We start from the raw sequence: 27,300 nt of genomic DNA on the forward strand, positions 1-27,300 counted from the left end.
AGAAGGAAAGGAATTATGACCAACTCAGATGTATTGTTTGCTGCAACTGAATTCTAAATTTGACAATGAAATCTAGTCAGGTAAAGCCACAAAGTAACCATGATATACGTTGTATAATTTCAAATGTACAGCAGATAAAATTTACAACAAAATATTTATTTTGTACTAAACTCAAGATAATAGTTTTCAGATAGACATTTGATTAAGAGATTAATGAAAGGACAATCAGCACTATGAATAATCATTTTATAAAAATACTGAAATACTATACAAGCACGCAGTTCTTAAGTTAACCTTCAGAAAGGCAAAAGATATCATATCAAGTCAAATTTCTGAGAGTGTCTTTATGTAAAAGATTGAAAGAATAATGTACACTCAGACACTTTGCTCTCCAGTCATCTTAATGCAGTGATAGAAACTGAAAATACTACATGAACGGCTAATATACCAATTAACCTGTCTCAGTCAAATATCTAATGTCTTAAATGAATCTTCCGTAGGTGGTGAATCAAAGCCAAGATATAAATGAATTTTCTTTCAGAAATGTGTAATATATTTTTGTAGCACAGAGAGAAAGATGCCCTTTGGTATATGAAATGAGAAGAAATGACTTTGGTCTTCTAGTCAAATGTATATTGTGCATTATTACAGAGACAGTGCTAACTCTGAAAATGACTTATTTCTCAGGGAATCACACTCCTTCCAGAAATAGAACAAATTCTCTTCTTCCTAAATTTCTGTTAATTTCAGATATATTGTTGCTTATTGTAAAAAAATTGCAAACATAGATAAAAATGTTGAGTAACTAAGTGACAGGATCCCCAATTTTCTCTAAAGTGTCAATGATTCCAAAAGAGTTTAACACATGGATGTGAGAAAGAAAAAAGATAGGGCATACTGGCTGCCTTAGTATTTTACATACTACCATTTTTACTAATATTAATAACATGCTAACTTACATGAATTGTTATCCACAAGTCAAAGGTATATCATTTATAACAGGTGATAACCAAAGGACCTGTTTATTTTTAAGGTGGATAAATTTTCTTTTTAATGTGCAGAAGGACAATATTTTCCCTAATGAAAGAAGGGTGTTTTACATTATTAATAATGTATCTTATCTGCTGCTGCTGCTGCTAAGTCGCTTCAGTTGAGTCCGACTCTGTGCGACCCCATCCCTGGGATTCTCCAGGCAAGAATACTGGAGTGGGTTGCCATTTCCTTCTCCAATGCTTGAAAGTGAAAAGTGAAAGTGAAGTCGCTCAGTCGTTCCCGACTCTTAGCGACCCCATGGACTGCAGCCCACCAGGCTCCTCCATCCATGGGATTTTCCAGGCAAGAGTATTGGAGTGGGGTGCCATTGCCTTCTCTGGTATCTTATCTACATTCTAATAAATATATTACAAAAGTACAAAGTTTTTCATCCATAGTAAAGAATAGCTGAAGAATTACACTTTCTTTATACAATTATATGTATATTTCATTATGAGTTAATTTGCCTCATAAAAATTAGAATGTATTGATTCTGTCCTAGATGCTAGTCCACGTGACTTTCATATGAAGTGTCATTAAAATGTCTTGCATTTGTACAACTATAATATCAACCTGCAGGATAAAATCAAAGTTTCAGATAAGACCAGAAAAAGCAATGTATCCCAAGAAATGCATTAATTTCAAAGAATATTATATAGACACACACACAGAGTAGTCAATGAGGGATTATGAATATAAATTGATATTTGGCTAAGAAATGGAAAGAATGATGGTAGAATTCTGCCACATAGATATGAAAGAGCTAAAGGGGGAAAGATTAGAGACAGATATGTGAAAGCTGCTTAGAGAAAGACAGCACAGGATATTCATGGCAGTACAAGTAGTTCAAATTGATTGGAACGCAAATTACTGATACCCAAATTGTAAGGTGTCCTTAAACAGAAAGATAATGCCATATGGAAGTCCATCAACATCAGGCTAAGGAGTTGGTGGAGGCAATATAATGTTATGTGTATTTATAGAAAATTACTGGTGGTAAAACCATCATAAAGTAGTTACGAGAAATAAAAGTTCGCTTTTTTAAAAAAGCCTTATTCTTAGTTTCACAAGAAATAATTTCTGCAGCTGGAATGATTTTTTTTTTTAGCTAAAAGAAACATAAGAAATAACATAATGTTGTAGAATTTTGCAGAGTCAGGGAGGCTTTTTTTGGTCACATTCTTCCTGAGTGTGATTGTTTTCTCTGAAATCGAGAGACGCCTGTCAATATCCTTCCCACTCAGCAGCACAACTGAAACTCTGAATGGAGAGGGAGAAAGTAGATATGTCTAGGGGAACACAGTTCCTGAAAATTGGAAATGTAATGTCAAGCAAGATGTTAAATTGAAATGTATCATTATTTAGAATATAAATAGATGAATGAAGGTTAGCAACTGATCCAAGATTGAAAACATGGTATAGCAGGAGGCATGGGAAATAATTAGTATTAATATCATTCATAGAAAGAAAGATACCTGGGAGAGGGCAGGTGATGCTGGGTGGGTGTGATGGATTCATCTACGCATGCTGGTTTGAGATCTGTATCAAATGGACTTTCCCTGCATGTGATGTATCTTATTTCTGAAGCTCCAGGGAAAGAAGGACCCTGAGGGAGAAATAGTGACTAGAGATCTTGGTGTAGATGTGGTCAGGGCTAAGAGTGCTCAAATGAAAAAGCTCTAGAGTTCAGGCCAGAATACAGAGACCTCAAGGAAGCAAGGAGGCTGTAATCAAATCCAAAATAAAGGAGGCTGCAACTAAAACTGGGAGAAAAATCAGGATCATGTGGGTGTCCTAAAAGCCAAGGGAAGTCAGCACAGAAGAAAGGAAGGCAAGTTCAAAAGGATTTAGGAATGAATGGCGGTGGTGGTTTAGTTGCTAAGTCGTGTCCGACTTGTATGACCCCATGGACAGTAGGCTGCTAGGCTCTTCTGTCCATGGGGATTCTCCAGGCAAGAAAACTGGAATGGGTCGCCATGCCCTTCTCCAGGGGATCTTCCCAACCTAGGGATTGAACCCAAGTCTCCTGCACTACAGACACACTTTACCAAATGAGCTACCAGGGAATGAATGAATAGAGGTGCAATAAAGGCCAAAGGATATTTTTTTTAGTTAGGAAACAGCATTTAGTTACCTTGTATAACAATTGGCCATTTTACTTTGGCCAGTTATTCATGCATTCTGATTTTTAACTTCCGTGAATACTTGCATTTTGTTTTCTTTCAATTAAGTAAATGGGTTTAGAAGCTGAACATCTTAAAAATTGGCAGAATAGAATGCCCTTCATATTGAAAACTTCACCTTACTATTTCTTTAGCAATACTTGGAAGGTGGGGAACATATTTTTGACTAAGAAATTTTGGTCTAAATTGCATCCCTAATATGCTTTTGCTTATTTCTTTATTTTTGAAGACTATTTCTCAAATAATAGATTATCAATAATTAATGGATTATTTAATGATTGCATTCATATACAGAATTAAAAAGCAAAAAAAGTAACCATATTGTGCCCCAATCAACATGTTTGAAAAGGCCTTTAAGGGAGTCCAGTGAGGGACTTCCCTGGTGATCCGGTGATTAAGAAGCAGGCTTTCACTTCCGTGGCTCTGGGTTTGATCCCCAGTGGAGGAAATAAGATCCCACAAGCTGTGAAAAAGCATAGTCTTTTGATATTAATAAAGAAAAATGATTAAACATCATTTTAATAATGCAAATTAAACACATGTATTGAAATTTATTTGAATCTATCATGTATAAAATTATACAACCATTATACTGTGTATAATAACATACATATTTCAACTGAATGACATACAATATTGAACACTAACGCCTTAAATATTAAAAAGAATCAATTCGATAATGGTAGAGTAGATGTCTTAAATGAGTTATGAAATGTTAAAAGTCCACTGTATAACTTGACAGTACAAAGTAACATTGAATGAATAAACTACCTCTATTTTAATATGTGTGCTATTAAGGTATTAACATGATTTAAGAAAACAATTTTGGATATGCTAATTATGTTGCACACAATAATTCTTATTTGAAATGCAATCTATATACTATAGGATTCCTTGACTTGAGTCATACTTGGCGGGTATGTGAGTAATCATTTCCATATTGTTTCCAATGATTTCCTAAGAATACGGTGCTTTTAATAGTGTATCTGTGATGCATATGGTACCAGTTATGTTTATAAGCAGTACTGTTGCATTCATTCAAAAATGAAAAGTATAAATTCCTTTTAAATTCTTGTCATACATCTTGGTACATTCTCCTTATGTGGTGAAATAGAAACTAAAGTATGGCAGAGGTATTTCTGCTGGTAAGCTGTAGCTAGAATTAAATAGGCATTATTGTCATGTTGCTGTTTGCAGAGAACACAACAGAAAGCCAGCAACAGAGTCCTTGCGCCACCTGGGAAGTCCCTAGAAGAACATACTAGCTTTATAAAAAGCAGGTGAAAGTCTAACAAGCAAAGAGCATGCTAAATAAAAAAGGTTGATAAAACATGTTTTTATTACATGCATATCAGTGTCCCTGTAAGCAAGTGGGCACCTAAAATGGATAAGATAAAACCAGTAAAGTATAAATATGGAAACAGAGCTTTTTTGAAATAAAAAACTGAATACAGTTAAGAGTTTATTTTCAACTGTTATGTCAATGATAAATGCAATATGTTTCATCATGATTTTACACAAAATAAGCATAAAATCTTCCTTTTTCCCCAAATCAATGTAAACAGAGCCCAGACGGACGTATCGAAGTCAAAGGGCAGCATGGAAGCTCATCACTGCACATTAAAGATGTGGACTTGTCAGATTCAGGGAGATACGACTGTGAAGCTGCAAGTAGAATTGGAGGGCACCAAAAGAGCATGTACCTTGATATTGAATGTAAGTTATTTTAATTTTTTCAGTTGTGTATTAAGACAACTTTTTTCTTCTTTGAAAAACATGAAATTTTGTAGGAAAATCAAAACACAGATGTAATTCATGTTGCAGTATTTGATACATAACATTAGAAGGAATGTAGCCAAAGTCAAGTTATTAGAGACATCTAGTGGAGGTTATGGGAGATTTCACAATATAGATTTGACTGTATTTCATAGTCTTGATACTGCTTACTGTAAAACTTGGTACTTTTTAATGGAACGTTTAGCCTAAATCACAATGTAAACAGAACTATCTTAGTTATCAGTAATTGATCAACATCTCCTTAGATTTTTATCTGTTTATTCTTAATATTATTGGTCCTGCGTTTCATGTATGTAGTGAGAATTTCATTTCTCATTCAAATTTTGTTGAATTATTTCACATCCTCATAAACTATTGTATAATATTTAAAATACACTATTTAGGATACTCTGTTTTGCAAGGACTGATTGTGAACCAAATTCAAGTTGTTTTTGATCACAGATGTAGTCCTCCTTTGCTTTTAAAAGCTTACATATTGGTTTATTCAGCTATTTCTGGAATTGTTCTCTAAGCAATACTTTAACTGCATCCCACAAATAGTGATTTATTGTGTTTCTCTTGGCTTTCAGTTGAAAATAATTTATATTTTTGTAGATTATTTCATCATTGGTCAATATTATTTGTGAGGATATGTTTAACCTTCAGATATTAAGCATTTCCCTAGATATTTTACTGTTACTAATTTCTAATTTAATTCAGTTTTGCTTGAAAAAATATTCTCTCTATGATTTTGATTACTGTTGTACTTATTGAGGTTTGTTTAATGTCCCAGCATATTATCTGTCTAGTATACATAATACGTACTTGAAACATATATATGTTCTTTAAATCTTCTATGTATTCACCAGATTTGTTTTGTCCTATTAGGGTGATGGTTGTTAAAATCCTCTTCTATAGTTGTGAACTTTTTTCTCTCTCTCTTTAATTCTGTTTATTTTTGCGTTTTGTGTATTTTGAGGTTCAGTAACACAATATACATTTATACTCTGTATCTTCTGTTAGTGTCCTGTTGTTGATATAACCAGTGAACATGAATTTACTTGCTGTAAACAATACCATACATTATTTTAAACTCTTGATATCAGAGGTCAGAAATGATTCTTACTGGGATAAAATCAAGTGTTTGTAGGGTTGTGTTTCTTTGTGGAGGCTCTACAGTTTCTAGAATATGCCCACTTTTCTTAACTTGCAATCTCCTTCCATCTTCAAAGCCAATAATGGTAGAATGAGTCCCACATCCCGTCACGTGACTTTGATTCTGCTTCCTTCCTCACATTGTCTCTATTTTTGACTTGCCTGCCATTTCACTGGACCCACAGTGGATAATCCAGGATAATCTTCTCAACCCAACATCCTTAATTTAGTCACAGCTGCAAAGTTCCTTGGCCCATGTGAATTAATGTGCTCAAAGGTTCAGGATGTGCTTATCTTTGGTGGATCATTTTTCTCTCTCTAATGTATGTCTTCTTTATGAATGATTCATTTTCTCCCCTAATCCCTGACTAGGTATGTTTTGTCTTATGTATAAATAGCTATTCAGGCTCTCTCAGAGTTAAGAATCTGACACTTTATATTAAATGTAAAAGCTTTGCAACAATACAGATGCCTTTACAAGTACTCCACACTGATCTTTTAAAAAAAAATTTGATGCCATATGCATTATACCAACATTCATTTTAATTGAGGCCGTCAACAGAAATTATGATGTTTTTTTTAATAAATTATAGATATATTAAGGAACTTGAAGGGGAGAAATATTATTTACTTATGTTTTTATAATTTCTTTTTTGTATTCCTCTATCCTTACAGATCCAGATTTTCCTCTAATATTATTGTCCTCCAGTTTAAGGATATTTTTTTCCCATTTATTATAGAGCATGACTGTTGGGGATATCATCTATTATTTTTTATTATTATTATTTTCATCTGAAAATGTTCTCCTTCTCTATCATTCCTGATGATTTTTTTTCCCCTTGGAAGGAATTCTGGGTTGTCATTTCTTTAAAGATGAGGTTCCTCTGTCTTCTAGCCTCCTTGGATTCTGATGATAAATCCATAGCAATTTGATTTATTTATCCCTTGTATGCCATATGTCATTTTTCTAAAGCTGAGTTAAATTTATTTTCTTCATCTTGTTGCTTATAATTTTGACTAGGATATGTCTATATGTGGTTTTCTTTGGGTTTATCTTGTTTGAGATATACTAAATTCTTGAATCTGTGAATTTATATTTGTCAATATATTTGACAGTTTTCAATCTATAAATATTTATTCTGTTCTAATCTCTTTTTCATCTCTAGGACTTTTAACTACAAACATATAGACTTTTTGACTCAAAGATATCTGAGACATTGTTCAGTGTTATGAATCTTATGTTTTGCTATTCTTTAGATTAGACAATATCTGTTGTTTGCCTTTATTTTTTTATGTTTATTTATTTATTTATTTTGCTTTACAATATTGTATTGGCTTTGCCATACATCAACATGCATCCACCACAGGTGTACATGTGTTCCCCATCCTGAACCCCTCTCCCACCTCCCTCCCCATACCATCCCTCTGGGTTATCCCAGTGCACCAGCACCAAGCTTCCTGTATCCTGCATCGAACCTGGACTGGCGATTCATTTCTTATATGATATTATACATGTTTTAATGCCATTCTCCCAAATCATCCCCCCCGCAGCCTATAATACAGACTGAAGTAAGACAGAAAGAAAAACACCAATACAGTATACTAATGCATATATATGGAATTTAGAAAGATGGTAATGACAACCCTGTATGCAAGACAGCAAAAGAGACACAGATGTTGTTTGCTTTTAAAGTTAACTGATTCTCTGCTGATAATCTCCTTACTGCTACCGAGTTCATTCAGTAAATTTTTTTTTTATTTAAGATATTAATTTATTTAGCTCTAAGTTTCTATTTTTTTTCTATTTTGTATTTTTTTGTTTCTCTGCTGAGATTTCCTATATAACCTTTATTCTGTATATGTTTTTGTTTACCTCATTGAACATAGTTAAATTAGCTGCTCTAAAATCCATATTTAATAGTTGTAACATTTGAGGTATCTTGGAGTGTGCATATGATAATTGTCTTTTCCCTTTAGAATTGTTCATATTCTCCTGGTTCTTGGAATGTTGAGAAATACGGCATTGTGTCATGGATACTATAAATATTATCCTGTGCAGACTCTGGGTCTCAACAACCATCTGGAAAAAAGTATTTTAAGTAGATAATCATCCCTGAGTTCTGTGTTGTCTCCTGTAATCAGTTATTCAAATCTCAGTTGATTTCTTAACGTCTTTGCTATGCATTTTGTATCTGTTCGAAGTATGTAGAGCTCAGAGTTTAGGCTGAGTATTCTGTGGTTTTATACTCAATTATGGCATCTCCTCTATGACTCTTGTTTGGGATAATCTCCACACTATTCAACCTGTATTGGCTTCTTTCCAGAGTACTTCTATATTTCTGGATGTGTTTTATGTCCAGAATCACTTTGAAACTTCTTATCTAGCACCTACCCTCTAGACATAGAAATGTGGCTGGGGGAAAAAAAAAAGAAACAAAAACAAGGAAACTAGTTTTCATTCCCCCCCACAACCCCAATTTTGTTTTGCTCCCTCTACAGAAGCCTTAGGGTAGTGTTGTTGTTGTTGTTTTGTTTGATTTGTGCCATTTCCAGTCTTTTTAATTATTACCAGTAGGGGAGTTGGGTTATCATTGGCATGCTCAGCCAGCAATTTTTAATTTATTTCCTCCTTTCATATTTTTTTTTCAAATTTTACTTTTGCTTTTTATAATCATATTGGCTCAGCTGGTAAAGAATCTGTCTGCAATGCAGGAGACCTGGGTTTGATCCCTGGGTGGGGAAGATCCCCTACAGAAGAGAATAGCAACCCACTCCAGTATTCTTGCCTGGAGAGAGAATTCCATGGAAAGAGGAGCCTGGCAGGGCTACGGTCCATGGGGAAGCATAGTGGAACGTGACTGAACAACTTAGATACATACACACACACACAGCTTTAAATAAACAATTACCATGATCAAAAGATTGTTCAGTTGCAAAGGCCTAAGAACAAGTTAAGTTCTTTTTTCTCATTCAGTGTGTCAATCTTCTATAGAGTCAATTTTATTTAATTTGACATTTTTATCTGTACTCATATGAAATCTATCTGAAAGGTATAGCAAGTTCTAGGTATGTGAATTATTTCAAACTCTAAATTGTGGGATGGGGTCTAGTGGTTTGGAGCACCATGGCCTTGGGTCAATACCTGGTCAGGGAACTGAGATTCAGTAAGCTCTGCACTGTGTCTTAAATAAATAAATGGCTTTAGCTGAGGTTTAGAGTTAGGTATTCAGATTTTTAACAGTATCTTTTACCTACAAGGGCTTTCCAGGTGGTGCTAGTGGTAAAAAAAACCCACCTTCCAATGCAGGAAACATAATAGACTTGGGTTCTATCCCTGGGTCAGGAAGATCCCCTGAAGAAAGGAAATGGCAACCCACTCGAGTATTCTTGCCTGGGGAATCCCATGGACAGAGGAGCCTGGCAAAGGAATAATTCTTCTGATTAAGGCTGAATTTCATTTAAAGCAAATGAAAATATTTATATTTAAGATTAATAAATGCATTATCAAACTTGAGTTAATATGTCTATTGACATATTTCCCTTTCCTCAGTCTTTAAATGAGAGGTCTTTTGCTTGTGGATTTAACATACACATCCTATATCTAAGCTGTGGCCTCATGTTTTCTTCCCATGATGAGTCTCTTCTAAATATCTATTATACATGAATTGAAAATCTCTGGAAGTCTAGATTCCTCTTTGATTAAACCATATTCTTATAGTATTTATTTATATGCTTTACTCAAAATGTTCTATTTTTCACAATCAAATTTACTCTTTAATTCCACAATGTTAAAAGCCCAGCTCACTTTTGAAATTTTATGATACATTTAAGAATGAATTTTAGGTTCATAGCAAGATATAAATGTGCCCATGTACGTGCCCAACCTCTACTTTGTGGTAGGCATATGAGATTATTACCTTCTAGTTACTAAGCATAATTTACTAAAACTGAATCCTGAAAAAAAATTTTAAAATGAATGAAGATTATGTGAAAATTTATTTATGGTTAGTTATATTCTAGTAGGGGCTTTCCAGGTGGCACTAGTTGTAAGAACCCGCCTGCCACTTCAGGAGACTGAATGAGATGCAAAAGAGATGCAAATTCAATACCTGGGTCAGGAAGATCCCCTGGAGGAGAGCATGGCAACCCACTCTAGTATTCTTGCCTGGAGAATCCCACAGACAGAGGAGCCTCATGGGCCACAGTCCATAGGATCTCAATGAGTCAGACACGACTGAAGCAACTTAGCAAACATGCATATTCTAGTAAAAGATAAATTTATACTTAGATAGAAAATAAAATAATTATTCATCTTAATGTCATTAATTGCTAAAGTTCATTTTTTCATGTAGTAGGAACTTCCCTGGTGGTTCAGAGGTTAAAACATCTGCCTCCAATGCAGGAGACTGGGGTTCGATCTGTGGGTTGGTAAGCTCCCCTGGAGAAGGAAATGGTAACCCACTCCAGTATTCTTTTTTTTTTTTTTGTAGTTTTATTTATTTATTTATTTTTAATTTTATTTAATTTTTACTCTTTACATAATTGTATTAGCTTTGCCAAATATCAAAATGAATCCGCCACAGGTATACATGTGTTCCCCATCCTGAACCCTCCTCCCTCCTCCCTCCCCATACCATCCCTCTGGGTCGTCCCAGTGCACTAGCCCCAAGCATCCAGTATCGTGCATCGAACCTGGACTGGCATCTTGTTTCATACATGATATTTTACATATTTCAATGTCATTCTCCCAAATCTTCCCACCCTCTCCCTCTCCCATAGAGTCCATAAGACTGTTCTATACATCACTGTCTATTTTGCTCCAGTATTCTTGACTGGAGAATCCCGTGGACAGAGAAGACTCGTAGGCTACAGTCCACGGGGTCACAAAGAGTTGGACATGACTGAGCGACTTCACTTTCACTTTTCAGGAACATAGTAAATACCATTAAATTGTCATTCGTCTATGTTGTGGTTCAGTTGCCAAGTTATGTCCGACTCTTTGCAACCCCATGGACTACAGCACACCAGGCTCCTCTGTCCTCTACTACTTCCTGGAGTTTGTTCAGTTTCATGTGGATTGGGTTGGTGACGCTATCTAATCATTCCATTCTCTGCCACACTCTTCTCCTTTTGCCTTCCATCCTTCCCAGTGTCAGGGTCTTTTCCAGTGAGTTGACTCTTTGCATCAGATGGCCAAATAATTGAAGTTTCAACTTCAGCATGAGTCCTTCCAGTGAATATTCAGGGTTGATTTCCTTTAGAATTGGCTGATTTGATCTCCTTGCTGTCTGAGGAACTCTCAAGGGTCTTCTCGAACAGCACAGTTCAAAAGCATGAATTCTTCAGCACTCAGCCTTCTTTATGGTTCAACACTCACATCCATACATGACTACTGTAAAAACCATAGCTCTGACTAGATGGACCTTTATCAGCAAAGTCATGTTTCTGCTTTTCAAAATTCTGTCTAGATTTATCATAGCTTTCCTTCCAAATAGCAAGTGTCTTTTAATTTCATGGGTGCAATCACTATCTGCAGTGACTTTTTTTTTTAAACTTTACAATATTGTATTGGTTTTGCCAAATATCAAAGTGATTTTGAAGCCCAAGAAAATAATATATGTCACTGCTTCCACCTTTTCCCCTTCTATTTGTCATGAAGTGATGGCATCACAGGATGCCATGACTTAGTTTTTTCACCCTCATCAAGAAGCTCTTTAATGTAATTCAATGGAATGTTATGCCATCAGAAGTTATTAGTGTGAATAAATATTTACATTTTAGAAATGATAAGAATATTTTCATTCTCCATCTTTGATTCAAAACAGTATAAAATTATAAACATTACAAAGAAATTATACATTGTCACAAACATTAACCAAAATAGTCTTTACTATGTGATTCAAGGAACTAAATTGTAATATTGTAAGAATGAGTGGGAAAGAAACGAGCCATTTATAATTTGATACCAATATCATTTATTACAGTAATACTAAACTTATAAGGTGTTTAGATTACATCTTTTTGTTGTTGTTGCTCAAAACCTCTTTTGTGTTTCAGTTTAAGCAGACTCCTTTGGCATCCTGCCAGTTCATTTCCAATATTCCAAAGGCATTACCCTTTCTAAGAAGCAAGAGTTGAACTAGAGTTCCAATTTATAAAACACAGGAGATAACAGGCATGTGATATGTAGTTGAACACAAGAAGCACCGATTACATAGCATGTTTGATTACAATTAGAGTATCATTAAATTTTGTGACTAGGTACTCATTATCTGTTAATTAGATTTAATTATTTTGTGTGACAAATTTAATTTAACAGTTACATGGTAACAATGCCTGTTAAGAAATATTGAATTTTTTATTTACATTTTATTATCATTGAGCTCTCTGCACCTGCTTTTATTTCTTGTTAGAGATAATAGCAATATTTAAATGCATTTTCTCTTGTATAAAAGGAGTTAGCTATATCAGAAAAACTCTTAAGGATATGCTGCTGCTGCTGCTGCTGCTAAGTCGCTTCAGTCGTGTCCGACTCTGTGCGACCCCATAGATGGTGGCCCACCAGGCTCCCCTGTCCCTGGGATTCTCCAGGCAAGAACACTGGAGTGGGTTGCCATTTCCTTCTCCAGTGCATGAAAGGGAAAAGTGAAAGTGAAGTCGCTCAGTCATGTCCGACTCTTCGTGACCCCATGGACTGCAGCCTACCAGTACTCCGTCTAGTACTCTTTCCAGGCAAGAGTACTGGAGTTGGGGGTGTCATTGCCTTCTCCAAACTTAAAGATATAGAGAGATTAATTAATCTTTTAATACAGACTCATGTTCCTTCCATACCTATTCCATTTATTGTATCACACAATTATTTCCTCAAGATTTGCAATCACTCAAAATAACTAATTCTGGTAGCATTCTCTGTTACATGTACTGGATGAGGTGGGTAAGGTGTGACCGTGATTTTAACATTTAAAAATAGTATCTCAATAAGCAAATAGAAATTAGAAAAGCTCATTGTTTATAGCAGACAAGCATTTTATATCTGTGATTAAAATCTTGTCTTATGAACCTACCCTATGCACTCACCATAATACATTTAAATTGTTCAAACTTTAAAGAAGATGGCTCACTTATAGAAGTAATTTGATTCTAATGCCAGTAACTACTCAGATTTTATACCCAACATGAGAATTTCAGTGACAACATCTGAAAGAAATATAAAGTTTATGTCTACAGCCAGAAGATAAGAAAATAAGAAGAGAAAGAAAGGCGAAAAAATCATTTTACTGCTCTCTGTATTTTTTAACCCAGACTTTACATGGACCCTCTGTGAAAACTTGAAATATCTAGCATCCTTAATGTGTACAGATAGTATAACTTACTCTAGTTTTATCAGATTTGTGTCTATTTCTGACAGATATAATTGATGCAGATTATATCTTGTGGAAATGTACTTTAGAGATTATGATGATGAAAAGTTGTTAAGGAATTTTAGAAAATATTTAACCCTTGAAAAGATACATCTTAGATATGAACAAATATCAAACAAACAAATGAAATAGTCATTTTGTGTAACTACTGGATTTATCACTACCTCTTGGCACCTGCTTAACTTAATGATCCAGAAATATCAAAGTCTACCTTCAATTCACCACAGTTTTCTGCCCTTCCTTGGAATGAAGACCTTGTCTCAGTGATCCCAGTTCTTACTGGTACAGTGAGTGTCCTAGCTTGTGGAGCTATAATGAAATATCTTAGGGCTTTAGCAGAACCTTTGATTTCTCACAATCTGGAGGTTTGAAAGTCAATACTGGTCGAGTTCCTGGTGAGTGCTCTTTTGCAGGTTATCATCACATGGCCTTTCCTTCATATAGAAAAAGAGACACCTCCACTCTCTTCATCTTTCTTTAAGGGCATTAATCCCATAACGGGGGTTCTTTTATGACTTCATCTAAAATTAATTACTTACAAAAATCCCACCTTTAAGCACTATCACATGGAGGATTAGGGATCAACATGTGCATTTGGAGGAGAAACAAAATTCATTCATAAGAATGAATTTTTTGTGTTTGACAGAGAAAACCTCATCACAGATAGAACTTTACAGGACCAGGCTACACCTTAAGATCACATCTTTCCAATCCATTACTGGTATCACTGAGTTTTGTCATTTTGAAGATCCTAAAAAATAGGCCAAAACCTTGTGGTAGACTGCTTACATCCTGGCTTAGTCTGTTTGAGCTGCTATAATAAAGTACCATAGACGGGGTGACTTATCAAAAACAAATCAGTTTCTCACAGTTCTGGAGACTGGAAATCCAAGATCAGGGAGGCAGCATGGTTGGGTTCTGGTGAGGACCTTTTCCGATTACAGACCACTGTCTTCTGGTTCTATCCTCCTATGATGGAGAGAGGAACAAGAGGAAAAAGCTCTCTCTTAACTCTTTGGGGTACAGGAGCTCCAACCTATGACCTCATCTATACCTAATCACCTCTCCAAAGCCACACTTCCTATTCCTGTCACATTGGAACATGTGGATTTTATGGGAACACTGACCTTCAGTGCATAATAATGCTCCCCCTCCCTCTCCTCCTTCTTAGGTTGGGGTGCTAGTACGTTTGTCTTCTTGGATTTATTATTGGATACCTTAGTTGAGAATAGCATGACCATCAAAAGTTAAGGTACCTAATTCTTGAAAAAGACAAATCCAACAATTTGAATCTAATCAGCCAGAATTCTGTGGCCATAAATCAGAATTTTGGAGTTGAATTTCAGTGGAGCAAAGGCAAGTACAAGCTTTTGTTTTACTACTGTCCAAGTATGGTTTTTATATCAAGCCAGCTCACAGTATGTGATAGTGTAAGTTCAGGTCAGTCTCTCAGTTGTGTCTGACTTTCTGCGACCACATGAATAGCAGCATGCTAGACCTCCCTGTCCATCACCAAATCCCGGAGTTCACCGAAACTTATGTGCATCGAGTCGGTGATGCCATCCAGCCATCTCATCCTTTGTCGTCACCTTCTCCTCCTGCCCTCAATCCCTCCCAGCATCAGAGTCTTTTCCAATTAGTCACCTCTTTGCATGAGGTGGCCAACGTATTGGAGTTTCAGCTTTAGCATCAGTCTTTCCAATGAACACCCAGGACTGATCTCCTTTAGGATGGACTGGTTGGATCTCCTTGCAGTCCAAGGGACACTCAAGAGTCTTCTCCAACACCACAGTTCAAAAGCATCAATTCTTCAGTGCTCAGCTTTCTTCACAGTCCAACTCTCACATCCATACATGACCACTGGATAAACCATAGCCTTGACTAGACGGACCTTTGTTGGCAAAATAATGTCTCTGCTTTTCAATATGCTATCTAGGTTGGTCATAACTTTCCTTCCAAGCAGTAAACATCTTTGAATTTCATGGCATAATCACCATCTGCAGTGATTCTGGAGTCCAGAAAAATAAAGTCAGCCACTGTTTCCCCATCTATTTCCCATAAAGTGATGGGACCAGATGCCATAATCTTAGTTTTCTGAATGTTTAGCTTTCAGCCAACTTTTCCACTCTCCTCTTTCACATTCATCAAGAGGCTTTTGAGTTCCTCTTCACTTTCTGCCATAAGGGTAGTGTCATCTGCATATCTGAGGTTATTGATATTTCTCCCGGCAATCCTGATTCCAGCTTGTGCTTCATCCAGCCAAGCGTTTCTCATGATGTACTCTGCATAGAAGTTAAATAAGCAGGGTGACAATATACAGCCTTGATGTACTCCTTTTCCTATTTGGAACCAGTATGTTGTTCCATATCCAGTTCTACTGTTGCTTCCTGACCTGCATATAGGTTTCTCAAGAGGCAGGTCAGGTGGTCTGGAATTCCTATCTCTTTTAGAATTTTCCACAGTTTATTGTGATCCACACAGTCAAAGGCTTTGGCATAGTCAATAAAGCATAAATAGATGTTTTTCTGGATCTCTCTTGCTTTTTCAGTGCTCCGGCAGATACTGGCAATAAGATCTCTGGTTCCTCTGCCTTTTCTAAAACTAACTTGAACATCTGGAAGTTCATGGTTCACGTATTGCTGAAGCCTGTCGTGGAGAATTTTAAGCAATACTTTACTAGCGTGTGAGATGAGTGCAGTTGTTCGGTAGTTTGAGCGTTCTTTGGCATTGCTTTTCTTTGGGATTGGAATGAAAACTGACCTTTTCCAGTCCAGTGGCCACTGCTGAGTTTTCCAAATTTGCTGGCATATTGAGTGCATCACTTTCACAGCATTATCTTTTAGTATTTGAAATAGCTCAACTTGAATTCCATCACCTCCACTAGCTTTGTCCGTAGTGATACTTTCTAAGGCCTATTTGACTTCACATTCCAGGATGTCTGGTTGTAGGTGAGTGACCACACCATGGTGATTATTTGGTCATGAAGATCTTTTTTGTATAGTTCTTGTGTGTATTCTTGCCACCTCTTCTTAATATCTTTTGCTTCTTTAGGTTCATGCCATTTCTGCCCTTTATCAAGCCTATCTTTACATACAATGTTCCCTTGGTATCTCTAATTTTCTTAAAGAGATCTCTAGTCTTTCTGTGGTTTTCCTCTATTTCTTTGCATTGATCACTGAGGAAGGCTTTCTTATTTCTCCTTGCTATGCTTTGGAACTCTGCATTCAAATGGAAATATCTTTCCTTTTCTTCTTTTCTTTTCACTTCTCTTCTTTTTACAGCTATTTGTAGGGCTCCTCAGACAGCCATTTTGCTTTTTTGCATTTCTTTTCCAAGGGATGGTCTTGATTCCTGTCTCCTGTACAAATAATGTCACAAACTCTGAATGTCATCAGGCACTCTGTCTATCAGATCTAGTCCCTTAAATCTATTTCTCACTTCCACTGTATAATCACAAGGTATTTGATTTAGGTCATACCTGAATGGTCTAGTGGTTTTCCCTACTTTCTTCAATTTAAGTCTGAATTTGGCAATAAGGAGTTCATGATCTGAGCCACAGTCAGCTCCCAGTCTTGTTTTTACTGACTGTATAGAGCTTCTCCGTCTTTGGCTGCAAAGAATATAAACAATCTGATTTCAGTGTTGACCATCTGGTGATGTCCATGTGTAGAGTCTTCTCTTGTGTTGTTGGAAGAGGGTATTTGCAATGACTAGTGCATTCTCTTGGCAAAACTCTATTAGCCTTTGCCCTGCTTCATTCTGTCCTCCAAGGCCAAATTTGCCTGTTACTCCAGGTGTTTCTTGACTTCCTACTTTTGTATTCCAGTCCCCTATAATGAGAAGGACATCTTTTTGTCCTTCAAACCAGAGATCAGTGGGGAAATAATTCCAGAAAGAATGAAAGGGTGGAGCCAAAACAAAAACAATACCCAGTTGTGGATGTGACTGGTGATAGAAGCAAGGTCTGTTGCTGTAAAAAGCAGTATTGCATAGGAACCTGGAATGTTAGGTCCATGAATCAAGGTAAATTGGAAGTGGTCAAACGGAAGATGGGAAGAGTGAATGTCAACATTCTAGGAATCAGCAAACTAAAATGTACTGGAATGGGTGAATTTAACTCAGATGACCATTATATCTACTACTGTGGGCAGGAATCCTTTAGAAGAGATGGAGTAGCCATCATGGTCAACAAAAGAGTCCGAAATGCAGTACTTGGATGCAGTCTCAAAGATGACAGAATGATCTCTGTTCATTTCCAAGGCAAACCATTCAATATCATGGTGATCCTAGCCTATGCCCCAACCAGCAACGCTGAAGAAGCTGACGTTGAATGGTTCTATGAAGACCTACAAGACCTTTTAGAACTAACACCCAAAAAAGAGGTGGTGGTGTAAACTTGATAGCAATTTTTCTTTTTAATATATTGGACTTTGCTAAAATAATATTTAATTATTTATTTTATTTTTTGACTTTACAATATTGTGTTGGTTTTGCCATATATCAACATGAATCCGCCACAGGTATACAAGTGTTCCCCATCCTGAATCCTCCTCCCTCCTCCCTCCCTGTATCATCCCTCTGGGTCATGCCAGTGCACCAGCCCCAAGCATCCAGTATTGTGCATCACTAAAATAATATTTAAAGTCATAGTAATGGGAGCTATTCTTAGATTTTAATAAATATACCAGGTCTAATCCTAGGACATTGGTCAAGTGATTTAAATTACCAAAGCTTCAGTGTTTTGGTGTGCAAAGAGGAAGACTTTGCTCTAAATTTATTGTTTTATCAATTTAAGCATTGTGTTGTTGTTGTAGTTGCTGAGCATGTCTGTCCCTTTTCAGCCCCATGGACAGTAGCTGTCAAGGCTCATATGTCCATGGGATTTCCCAGGCAAGAATATTGGCCATTTCCTTCCTCCAAGGTATCTTCCCAAACTAAGGACTGAACCCTGATCTCCTGCCTAATCAGGTGGATTTTTTACCACTGAGCCACCAAGGAAGACTGAGTTTAAGCATACTAAGGTTCAAATTTTAATTACATTCTTTCATTCAGTAATATTTATCAGGCATGTACTACACACCAAGCACTTTTACAGGTGTTGAGAATGTAGAATTATAATAAACAAAAACAACAGACTCTATGGACCTTCCATTTTAGCAATGAAAACCAATGATAAACAAAATAAAGTAGCAAAATATATGAGAATCAATGAAAATGGCTCAGGAGAAAAAAAAAAAGCCATGTTGTTAGATAGATCATAAGCTAATGTCACAATACATATACATAGTAAACAGTCCAAAACTCAGTGACGTGAATTAATAATTCTCTTGCTCAACTGGAACCAGCTGACCCTGAATAGCAAGCTCTACTGCAAGTAGCAACACTTAACTCCATGTTAGGGTCCAGTAACATCTGAAACCAGACTTAAGAGGTGGCAACTACAGGGAGGAAACTATACCATGGTGATGGCAGAAGCAAAAGAGTGCGACTCAAAAAGAAAGCCAATTTCAAGCATCTGCTCCTCTCACATTGAAAAAGTCATGAGGTTCATCCTAACAAATATCCATCCAGCCAGGAAATGCACTCCTGTTATACCTGGAGGGCTTCTGGAGAGAATATTGGCTGAGTAAAACAAGCTATATCAGAGGTCCATGCCTATGAGTGAAATTTCAGGTAGTTAATTTTAAAACAATATTTTGGTTTTGAGAATAGGTATATTAACACATTTCTCTAAGTTGTTTTAGACCTGCTTATGTAATCACCACATATGGAATAAGAAAAACCAACATACTTTACAATAGATTGTTTTAAAGACTTTAAAGAAGGAAATAATATTTGTGTGTCTTCATTTAAGAAACATCATAATAATTACTTGGTTTCATAATAATTATTGTGTAACACTAGAAGCAGTGTATTAACATTGTTTTTCTAAGATGTGAAAACATTGAAAGAGCATAAAATATTGTAAAACATCTTGGAAGCTGGAATCTATTTATGTGAAACTGCTTAGAAAACATCACATAATTTAATGCACAAATAGTTAAATATGTATCATAGAGATTATACAACTGAGCAGTAATAGAGAAAAAAAATCCTCTTAGAAAAGTGAAATTATCATGGTATCTTAAAGAAGTGGAACCTGAGAATCAGATAATAATGATTCAGTATCTATATAATTTAAAAGCTATATGGCTCATTTGTGTTACTCTATTTATTCAAATATGCCCCTTTATTCGGAGAAGGCAATGGCACTGCACTCCAGTACTCTTGCCTGGAGAATCCCATGGGTCGGGAAGTCTGGTGGGCTGCCATCTATGGGGTCGCACAGAGTTGGACATGACTGAAGCAACTTAGGAGCAGCAGCAGCAGCAGCCCCTTTATTTTGTAGGATATATTTATATAGTCATCTGGAGAAAAATGTCCTCTCTCCTTTAGTGAAGTCATTCAGTCATGTCCAACTCTTTGCGACCCTGTGGACTGTAGCCTACAAGGCTCCTCCATCCATGGGATTTTCCAGGCAAGAGTACTAGAGTGGGTTGCCATTTCCTGTTGCAGAGGATCTTCCCAACCCAGTGATCAAACCTGGATCACCCATATTGTCGGCAGACACTTTACCATCTGAGCCACCAGGGGATCATCCTCTCTTTTAGTATTAGTCAAACTGTTTCTGCCCCTGTGATGAAGATGAAGTCTTAATAAGAGTAAATAACCTCTTTAAATGATTATTATTAGCACTATGGTTATCTCAAAATACTTCATAAATGGAATTTCAAAGAGTTCTTATTGTATACAAATATTAATAATTCAGTGACAATCCTCTTTGTTTAGGGGCACTTTGTTTTCTTAAGCCTACTAAAATATCTTTTGAGGTCCAGTTCAGTTCAGTTCAGTCGAGAAGTTGTTTCTGACTCTTTGCAACCCCATGGACTGCAGCATGCCAGGCCTCCCTGTCCATCACCAACTCCCAGAATTTACTCAAACTCATGTCCATTGAGTCACTAATGCCATCCAACCATCTCATCCTCTGTTGTCCCCTTCTCCTCCTGCCTTCAATCTTTCCCAGCAACAGGGTCTTTTCAAATGAATCAGTTCTTCACATCAGGTGGCCAAAAAGTGGAGATTCAGCTTCAACATGAGTCCTTCCAATGATTATTCAGGACTGATTTCCTTTAGGATGGACTGATTGGATCTCCTTGCAGTCCAAGGGACTCTCAAGAGTCTTCTGCAACACCACTGTTCAAAAGCATCAATTCTTCATTGCTCAGCTTTCTTTATGGTCCAACTCACATCCATACATGACTACTGGAAAAAATGTAGCCTTGACAAGATAGACCTTTGTTGACAAAGTAATGTCTCTGCTTTTTAATATGCTGTCTAGTATGATCAGAATTAGCATCTTTTAATTTCATGGCTGAAATCACCATCTGCAGTGATTTTGGAGCCCAGAAAAATAAAGTCTACCACTATTTCCACTGTTTCCCCATCTATTTGCCATGAGGTAATAGGAACAGAGGCCATGATCTTAGTTTTCTGAATGTTGAGCTTTAAACCAACTTTTTCACTCTCCTTTCACTATCATCAAGAGGCTCCTTAGTTCTTCTTCACTTTCTGCCATAAGGTATTCTCTGCATATCTGAGGTTATTGATTTTTCTCCTGGCAATCTTGATTCCAGCTTGTGCTTCATCCAGCCCAGCATTTCTCATGATTTACTCTGCATATAAGTTAAATAAGCAGGATAACAGTATACAGCCTTGACATACTCCTTTTCCTACTTGGAACCAGTCTGTTGTTCCACATCAGGTTCTAACTGTTGCTTCCTGACCTACATACAGGTTTCTCAAGAAGCAGGTCAGGTGATTTGGTATTCCTTATCACTTTCAGAATTTTCCACAGTTTGTTGTGATCCACACAGTCAAAGACTTTGGCATAGTCAATAAAGCAGAAATTGATGTTTTCCTGGAATTCTCTTGTTTTTTCGATGATTCAGCAGATGTTGGTAATTTGATCTCTGGTTCCTCTGCCTTTTCTAAAACCAATTTGATCATCTGGAAATTCATGGTTCACATATTGTTGAAGCCTGACTTGGAGAATTTTGAGCGTTACTTTGCTAGCATGTGATATGAGGGCAATTGTGTGGTAGTTTGAGCATTGTTTGGCATTGTCTTTCTTTGGGATTGGAATGAAAACTGACCTTTTCTAGTCCTGTGGCCACTGCTGAATTTTCCAAATTTGCTGGCATATTAAGTGCAGCACTTTCACAGCATCATCTTTTGGGATTTGAAAGAGCTCAAGTGAAATTCCATCACCTCCACTGGCTTTGTTCATAGTGATGCTTCCTAAGGCCCACTTGACTTCACACTCCAGGATGTCTGGCTCTAGGTGAGTGATCACACCATCGTGATTATCTTGGTTGTGAAGGTCTGTTTTGCATAGTCCTTCTGTTTTCTAGCCACCTCTTCTTAGTAACTTCTGCTTCTGTTAGGTCCATATGATTTCTGTCCTTTATTGGCCCATCTTTGCATGAAATATTCCCTTGGTATCTCTAATTTTCTTGAAGAGATCTCTAGCCTTTCCCATTCTATTGTTTTCCTCTATGTCTTTGCATTGATCACTGAGCACAGCTTTCTCACTGTCCTTGCTATTCTTTGGAACTCTGCATTCAAATGGTATATCTTTCCTTTTCTCCTTTGCTTTTAGCTTCTCTTCTTTTCTATTTGTAAGCTATTTGTAAGGCCTCCTCAGACAGTCATTTTCCCTTTTGCATTTCTTTCTCTTGGGGATAGTCTTGATCCCTGTCTCCTGTACAGTGTCATGAACCTTCATCCATAGTTCTTCAGGCACTCTGTCTATCAGATCTACTCTCTTAAATCTATTTCTCACTTTCACTGTATAATCCTAAGGGATTTGATTTAGGTCATACATAAATGTTTTAGTGGTTTTTCCTGCTTTCTTCAATTTACGGCTGAATTTGGCAATAAGAAGTTCATTGTTTGTGCCCCAGTCAGCTCCCAGTCTTGTTTTGCTGATGGTATTTGCTGACTGCAGCTTTGGCTGCAAACGATATAATCCATCTGGTTTCAATGTCGACCATCTGGTGATGTCCATGTGTAAAGTCTTCTCTTGTGTTGTTGGGAGAGGGTATTTGCTATGACCAGTGGGTTCTCTTGGCAAAATTCTATTAGCCTTTGCCCTGCTTCATTCTGTACACAAGGCAATATTGTCCTGTTACTCCAGGTATTTCTTAACTTCCTACTTTTGCATTCCAATCCCTTATAATGAAAAGGACATCTTTTTTGGGTGTTAGTTCTAGAAGAACTTGTAGGTCCTAATAGAACCTTTCAACTTCATCTCGTTCAGCATTATAGATCAGTTCATAGACTGGATTCAGTCAGTTCAGTCACTCAGTCATCTGACTCTCTGCAACCCCATGAACCTCAGAACACCAGGCCTCCCTGTCCATCACCAACTCCTGGAGTCCATCAAAATTCGTGTCCATTGAGTTGGTGTTACCATCCAACTATCTCATCCTCTGTCGTCCCCTTCTCCTCCTGCCCTCAATCTTTCCCAGAATCAGGGTCTTTTCCAGTGAGTCAACTCTTCTCATCAGGTGACCAAAGAATTGGAGTTTCACCTTTCAACATCAGTCCTTCCAATGAACACCAAGGACTGATCTCCTTTAGCATGGATTGGTTGTATCTTCTTGCAGTCCAAGGGATTCTCAAGAGTTTTCTCAAACACCACAGTTCAAAAGCATCGATTCTTTGGTGCTCAGCTTTCTTTATAATCCAATTCTCACATTCATATATGACTACTGGAAAAATCATAGCTTTGACTAGATTGACCTCTGTTGACAAGATAATGTCTCTGCTTTTTAATATGCTATCTAGGTTGGTCATAACTTTCCTTCCAAGGAGTAAGTGTCTTTTAATTTCATGGCTGCAATCACCATCTGCAGTGATTTTGGAGCACAGAAAAATAAAGTCAGCCATTGTTTCCACTGTTTCCCCATCTATTTCCCATGAAGTGATGGGACTGGATGCCATGATCTTAGTTTTCTGAATGTTGAGTTTTAAGCCAACTTTTTCACTCTCCTCTTTTACTTTCATCAAGAGGCTCTTTAGTTCTTCTTCAGTCTCTGCCATAAGGGTTGTGTCATCTGCATATCTGAGGCTGTTGGTATTTCTCCCAGCAATCTAGATTCCATCTTGTGCTTCATACAGCCCAGCATTTCTCATGATGTACTCTGCATATAAGTTAAATAAGCAGGGTGACAATATACAGCTTTGACATACACCTTTTCCAATTTGAACCAGTCTGTTGTTCCATGTCCTGTTCTAACTGTTTTTTCCTGACTTGCATACAGGTTTCTCAAGACGCATGTCAGTTGGTCCTGTGTGCCCATCTCTTTCAGAATTTTCCACAATTTATTGTGATCCACACAGTCAAAGGCTTTGGCATAGTCAATAAAGCAGAAATAGAGGTTTTTCTGGAACTGTCTTGCTTTTTTGATGATCTAGCAGATGATGGCAATTTGATCTCTGGTTTCTCTGCCTTTTGTAAAACCAGCTTGAACATCTGGAAGTTCATGGTTCATGTACTGCTGAAGCCTGGCTTGGAGAATTTTGAGCACTACTTTACTAGCATGTGAGATGAGTGGAACAGTGGAAACAGTGTCATACTTTATTTTTGGGGGCTCCAAAATCACTGCAATCTTGGTGACTGCAGCCATGACATTAAAAGATGCTTACTCCTTGGAAGGAGGGTTATGAGCAACCTATATAGCATATTCAAAAGCAGAGACATTACTTTGCCAACAAAGGTCCATCTAGTCAAGGCTATGGCTTTTCCAGTAGTCATGTATGGATGTGAAAGTTGGACTGTGAAGAAAGCTGAGCACCGAAGAATTGATGCTTTTGAACTGTGGTGTTGGAGAAGACTCTTGAGAGTCCCTTGGACTGCAAGGAGATCCAACCAGTCCATTCTAAAGGAGATCAGTCCTGGGTGTTCTTTGGAAGGAATGATGCTAAAGCTGAAGCTCCAGTACTTTGGCCACTTCATGCAAAGTGTTGACTCATTGGAAAAGATTCATGGTGGGAGGGATTGGGGGCAGGAGGAAAAGGGGACGACAGAGGATGAGATGGCTGGATGGCATCACCGACTTGATGGATGTGAGTCTGAGTGAACTCCAGGAGTTGTTGATGGACAGGGAGGCCTAGCGTGCTGCAATTCATGGGGTCGCAAAGAGTCAGACAGGACTGAGCGACTGAACTGAACTGAACTGAACTAAGACGAGCGCAATTGTGTGGTAGTTTGATCATTCTTTGGCATTGCCTTTCTTTGGGATTGGAATGAAAACTGACCTTTTCCAATCCTTTGGCCACTGTTGAGTTTTCCAAATTTTGACATATTGAGTGCAACACTTTCTCAGCATCATCTTTTAGGCTTAGATGCATAACCGTGATATTGAATGATTTGCCTTGGAAATGAACAGAGATTATTCTGTAGTTTTTGAAATTGCATTCAAGTACTGCATTTCAAACTCTTTTGTTGACTATGATGACTACTCCCTTTCTTCTAAGCTATATCACAAGAATAGATGTAGTAGTAGATACAATCCTCATCTGAGTTAAATTCACCTATTGCAGTCCATTTTAGATCTCTGATTCCTAAAATGTTGATGTTCACTTTTGCCATCTCCTGTTTGACCACTTCCAGTTTGCCTAATAGATTCATGGACCTATTGCATTCCAGTTTCCTATACAATATTGCTCTTTACAGCATCAGACCTTGCTTCCATCACCAATCACATCCACAACTCGGTGTTGTTTTTACTTTGGCTCTGTCTCATCGTTGTTTCTGGAATTATTTCTCCACTAATCTCCAGTAGCATATATTGGGCACCTACCAACCTGGGGAGTTCATCTTTCTGTGTTGTATCTTTTTACCATTTCTTACTGTTCATGGGGTTCTCCAGGCAAGAATATTGAAGTGGTTTGCAATTCCCTTCTCCAGTGGACCACGTGTTGTCAGATCTCTCCACCATGACCCTTACATCTTTGGTGGCCCTACATGGCATGGTCATAGTTTCATTGAGTTAACAAGGCTGTGGTCCATGTAATTAGATTGATTAGTTTTCTGTGATTGTGGTTTTCAGTCTGTCTGCCCTCTGATGAAGGTTTTTAGTCTGTTTGCCCTTTTGAGGTAAAAAAGAGTAGTTATTAATACAATCAGTCCAATACCATGAAATACAAGCTATTTTTCATACTTTTCTATTTGTTTGTGTTTCTCTCATAGTTTATAATATGATTAATTTTTGTTTCAAATACTCTAAAGGCTAAAACAATTGATTTAAACATTTTTATTTTCCTGAGCAATATTTCTCATTATGATTGCTTAATTATCATAAAAAGATCCTTTTTTTTAGATCTTAGCTTAAAAATAAGAATTAGATATGTAAAAATTCCAGATCATACCCTAATAAACCAAGTTAAAAATTTCATTAGAATATATACACACTTATGTAAAACTTTATTAAAATGTTTTGATTTTACACGACTAACATTTCCTTCTTAAAACAAGTAAAAACCTTTATGCTATAATATAATGTCCACAGAGACAAACTTAATTATTTCTAGTGACTTTCTTTTTCTACAGAAAAAAAGAAACACATATTTGGTTTTTCAGAAGCTCTCGGGAAAATCCCAAAAATGTTTTCACATGTAATAGATATCCTAAAATATTTATCATGTTTTTAATCTGTATTTGGAGTTCTATTCTGAGAAGTCAAAATCACCTTCATAGATTTGTTCATTTTGTGAATTAGAATTGTAGGTGACTGAAAAACTATGTGGTTGCTTATTTAATTAAGCTGACAATATTTTTTTAAATAAACATAAAAGGTTACAAAAAGGCTTTCTTGATTAAATTTTGTTACCTATGGTATTTTTCATACAGGCTGTAGTTTACAATGGGTTCTTGCTTCTATATACTTTTAAATTAATTAAAAAGCATTAATATTATTGTAAAGCTCAACTATGTATAATATAAATCTGTGCATAATAGTATAGTACAGATGTTTTATATGTATTGGTATATTCATTGTCTAAACTGATAGTTACTAATATTTAAAATATGCTAGATTAAAAAAAAGAGTATATACATTTTTTAGGTCAAAAAATACTGTCTAAAAGGAGAAACTCATACAAATAAAATATTATTTTAGGAGAAGCTATACATTTTTTGTTTATTTACTATTATTTATTTATTTACTATGAATCAAATGCTCTTAAATATATCACATAGGCTTTATTTCTAATCATAATTGAATTGCTTTATTTATTTTATCTGGCTCAAGTTGCTTTGCTCTATTAAGTAAAAAATTATTATGTTTTAATAATACTTTACATCTCTTTCAGTAAAAAATATTCTAATTAAGTACACATTAAAATATAAAATGTATAAACATAAACAGTAGTTAAGCAGAAAGAAATTATGATCTAAGTCTTATTAAATAATACTGTGGTTGTTTGAAAGTTATAAATATATGACAACTTGTTACCAATTTTAAGTTTTCAATTAAGAGACTTAAAGGGGTGTAGAAAAGGATTATATAATTTCCAACTTTTCAGTATTTCAGTTAAAAGGGAATAAATACAAAGGTTAAATGATGATAATAATAAAACATAATGTGATATAATTGCAGTTAAATTTGTTAATTATATAACATACTTAA

General features: G+C 36.5%; 1 protein-coding gene across 2 annotated transcripts in view; it reads left to right on the forward strand.

Annotated features, from left to right (window-relative positions):
- The window catches only part of NCAM2 (neural cell adhesion molecule 2), a 559,186-nt gene that overhangs the window by 406,707 nt on the left and 125,179 nt on the right, over positions 1-27,300 (forward strand). For both annotated transcript variants that reach the window (XM_086322171.1, XM_086322181.1), the window contains exon 9: positions 4,781-4,931. In XM_086322171.1, the coding sequence (XP_086178297.1) occupies positions 4,781-4,931 (151 nt within the window). The remainder of the gene's footprint in view (positions 1-4,780; positions 4,932-27,300) is intronic.

The sequence above is a fragment of the Bos grunniens genome, chromosome 1 (genome assembly GCF_055505025.1).
Source record: "Bos grunniens cultivar Pamir isolate PY7600 chromosome 1, Bosgru_T2T1.0, whole genome shotgun sequence".
Classification (NCBI taxonomy): domain Eukaryota; kingdom Metazoa; phylum Chordata; class Mammalia; order Artiodactyla; family Bovidae; genus Bos; species Bos grunniens.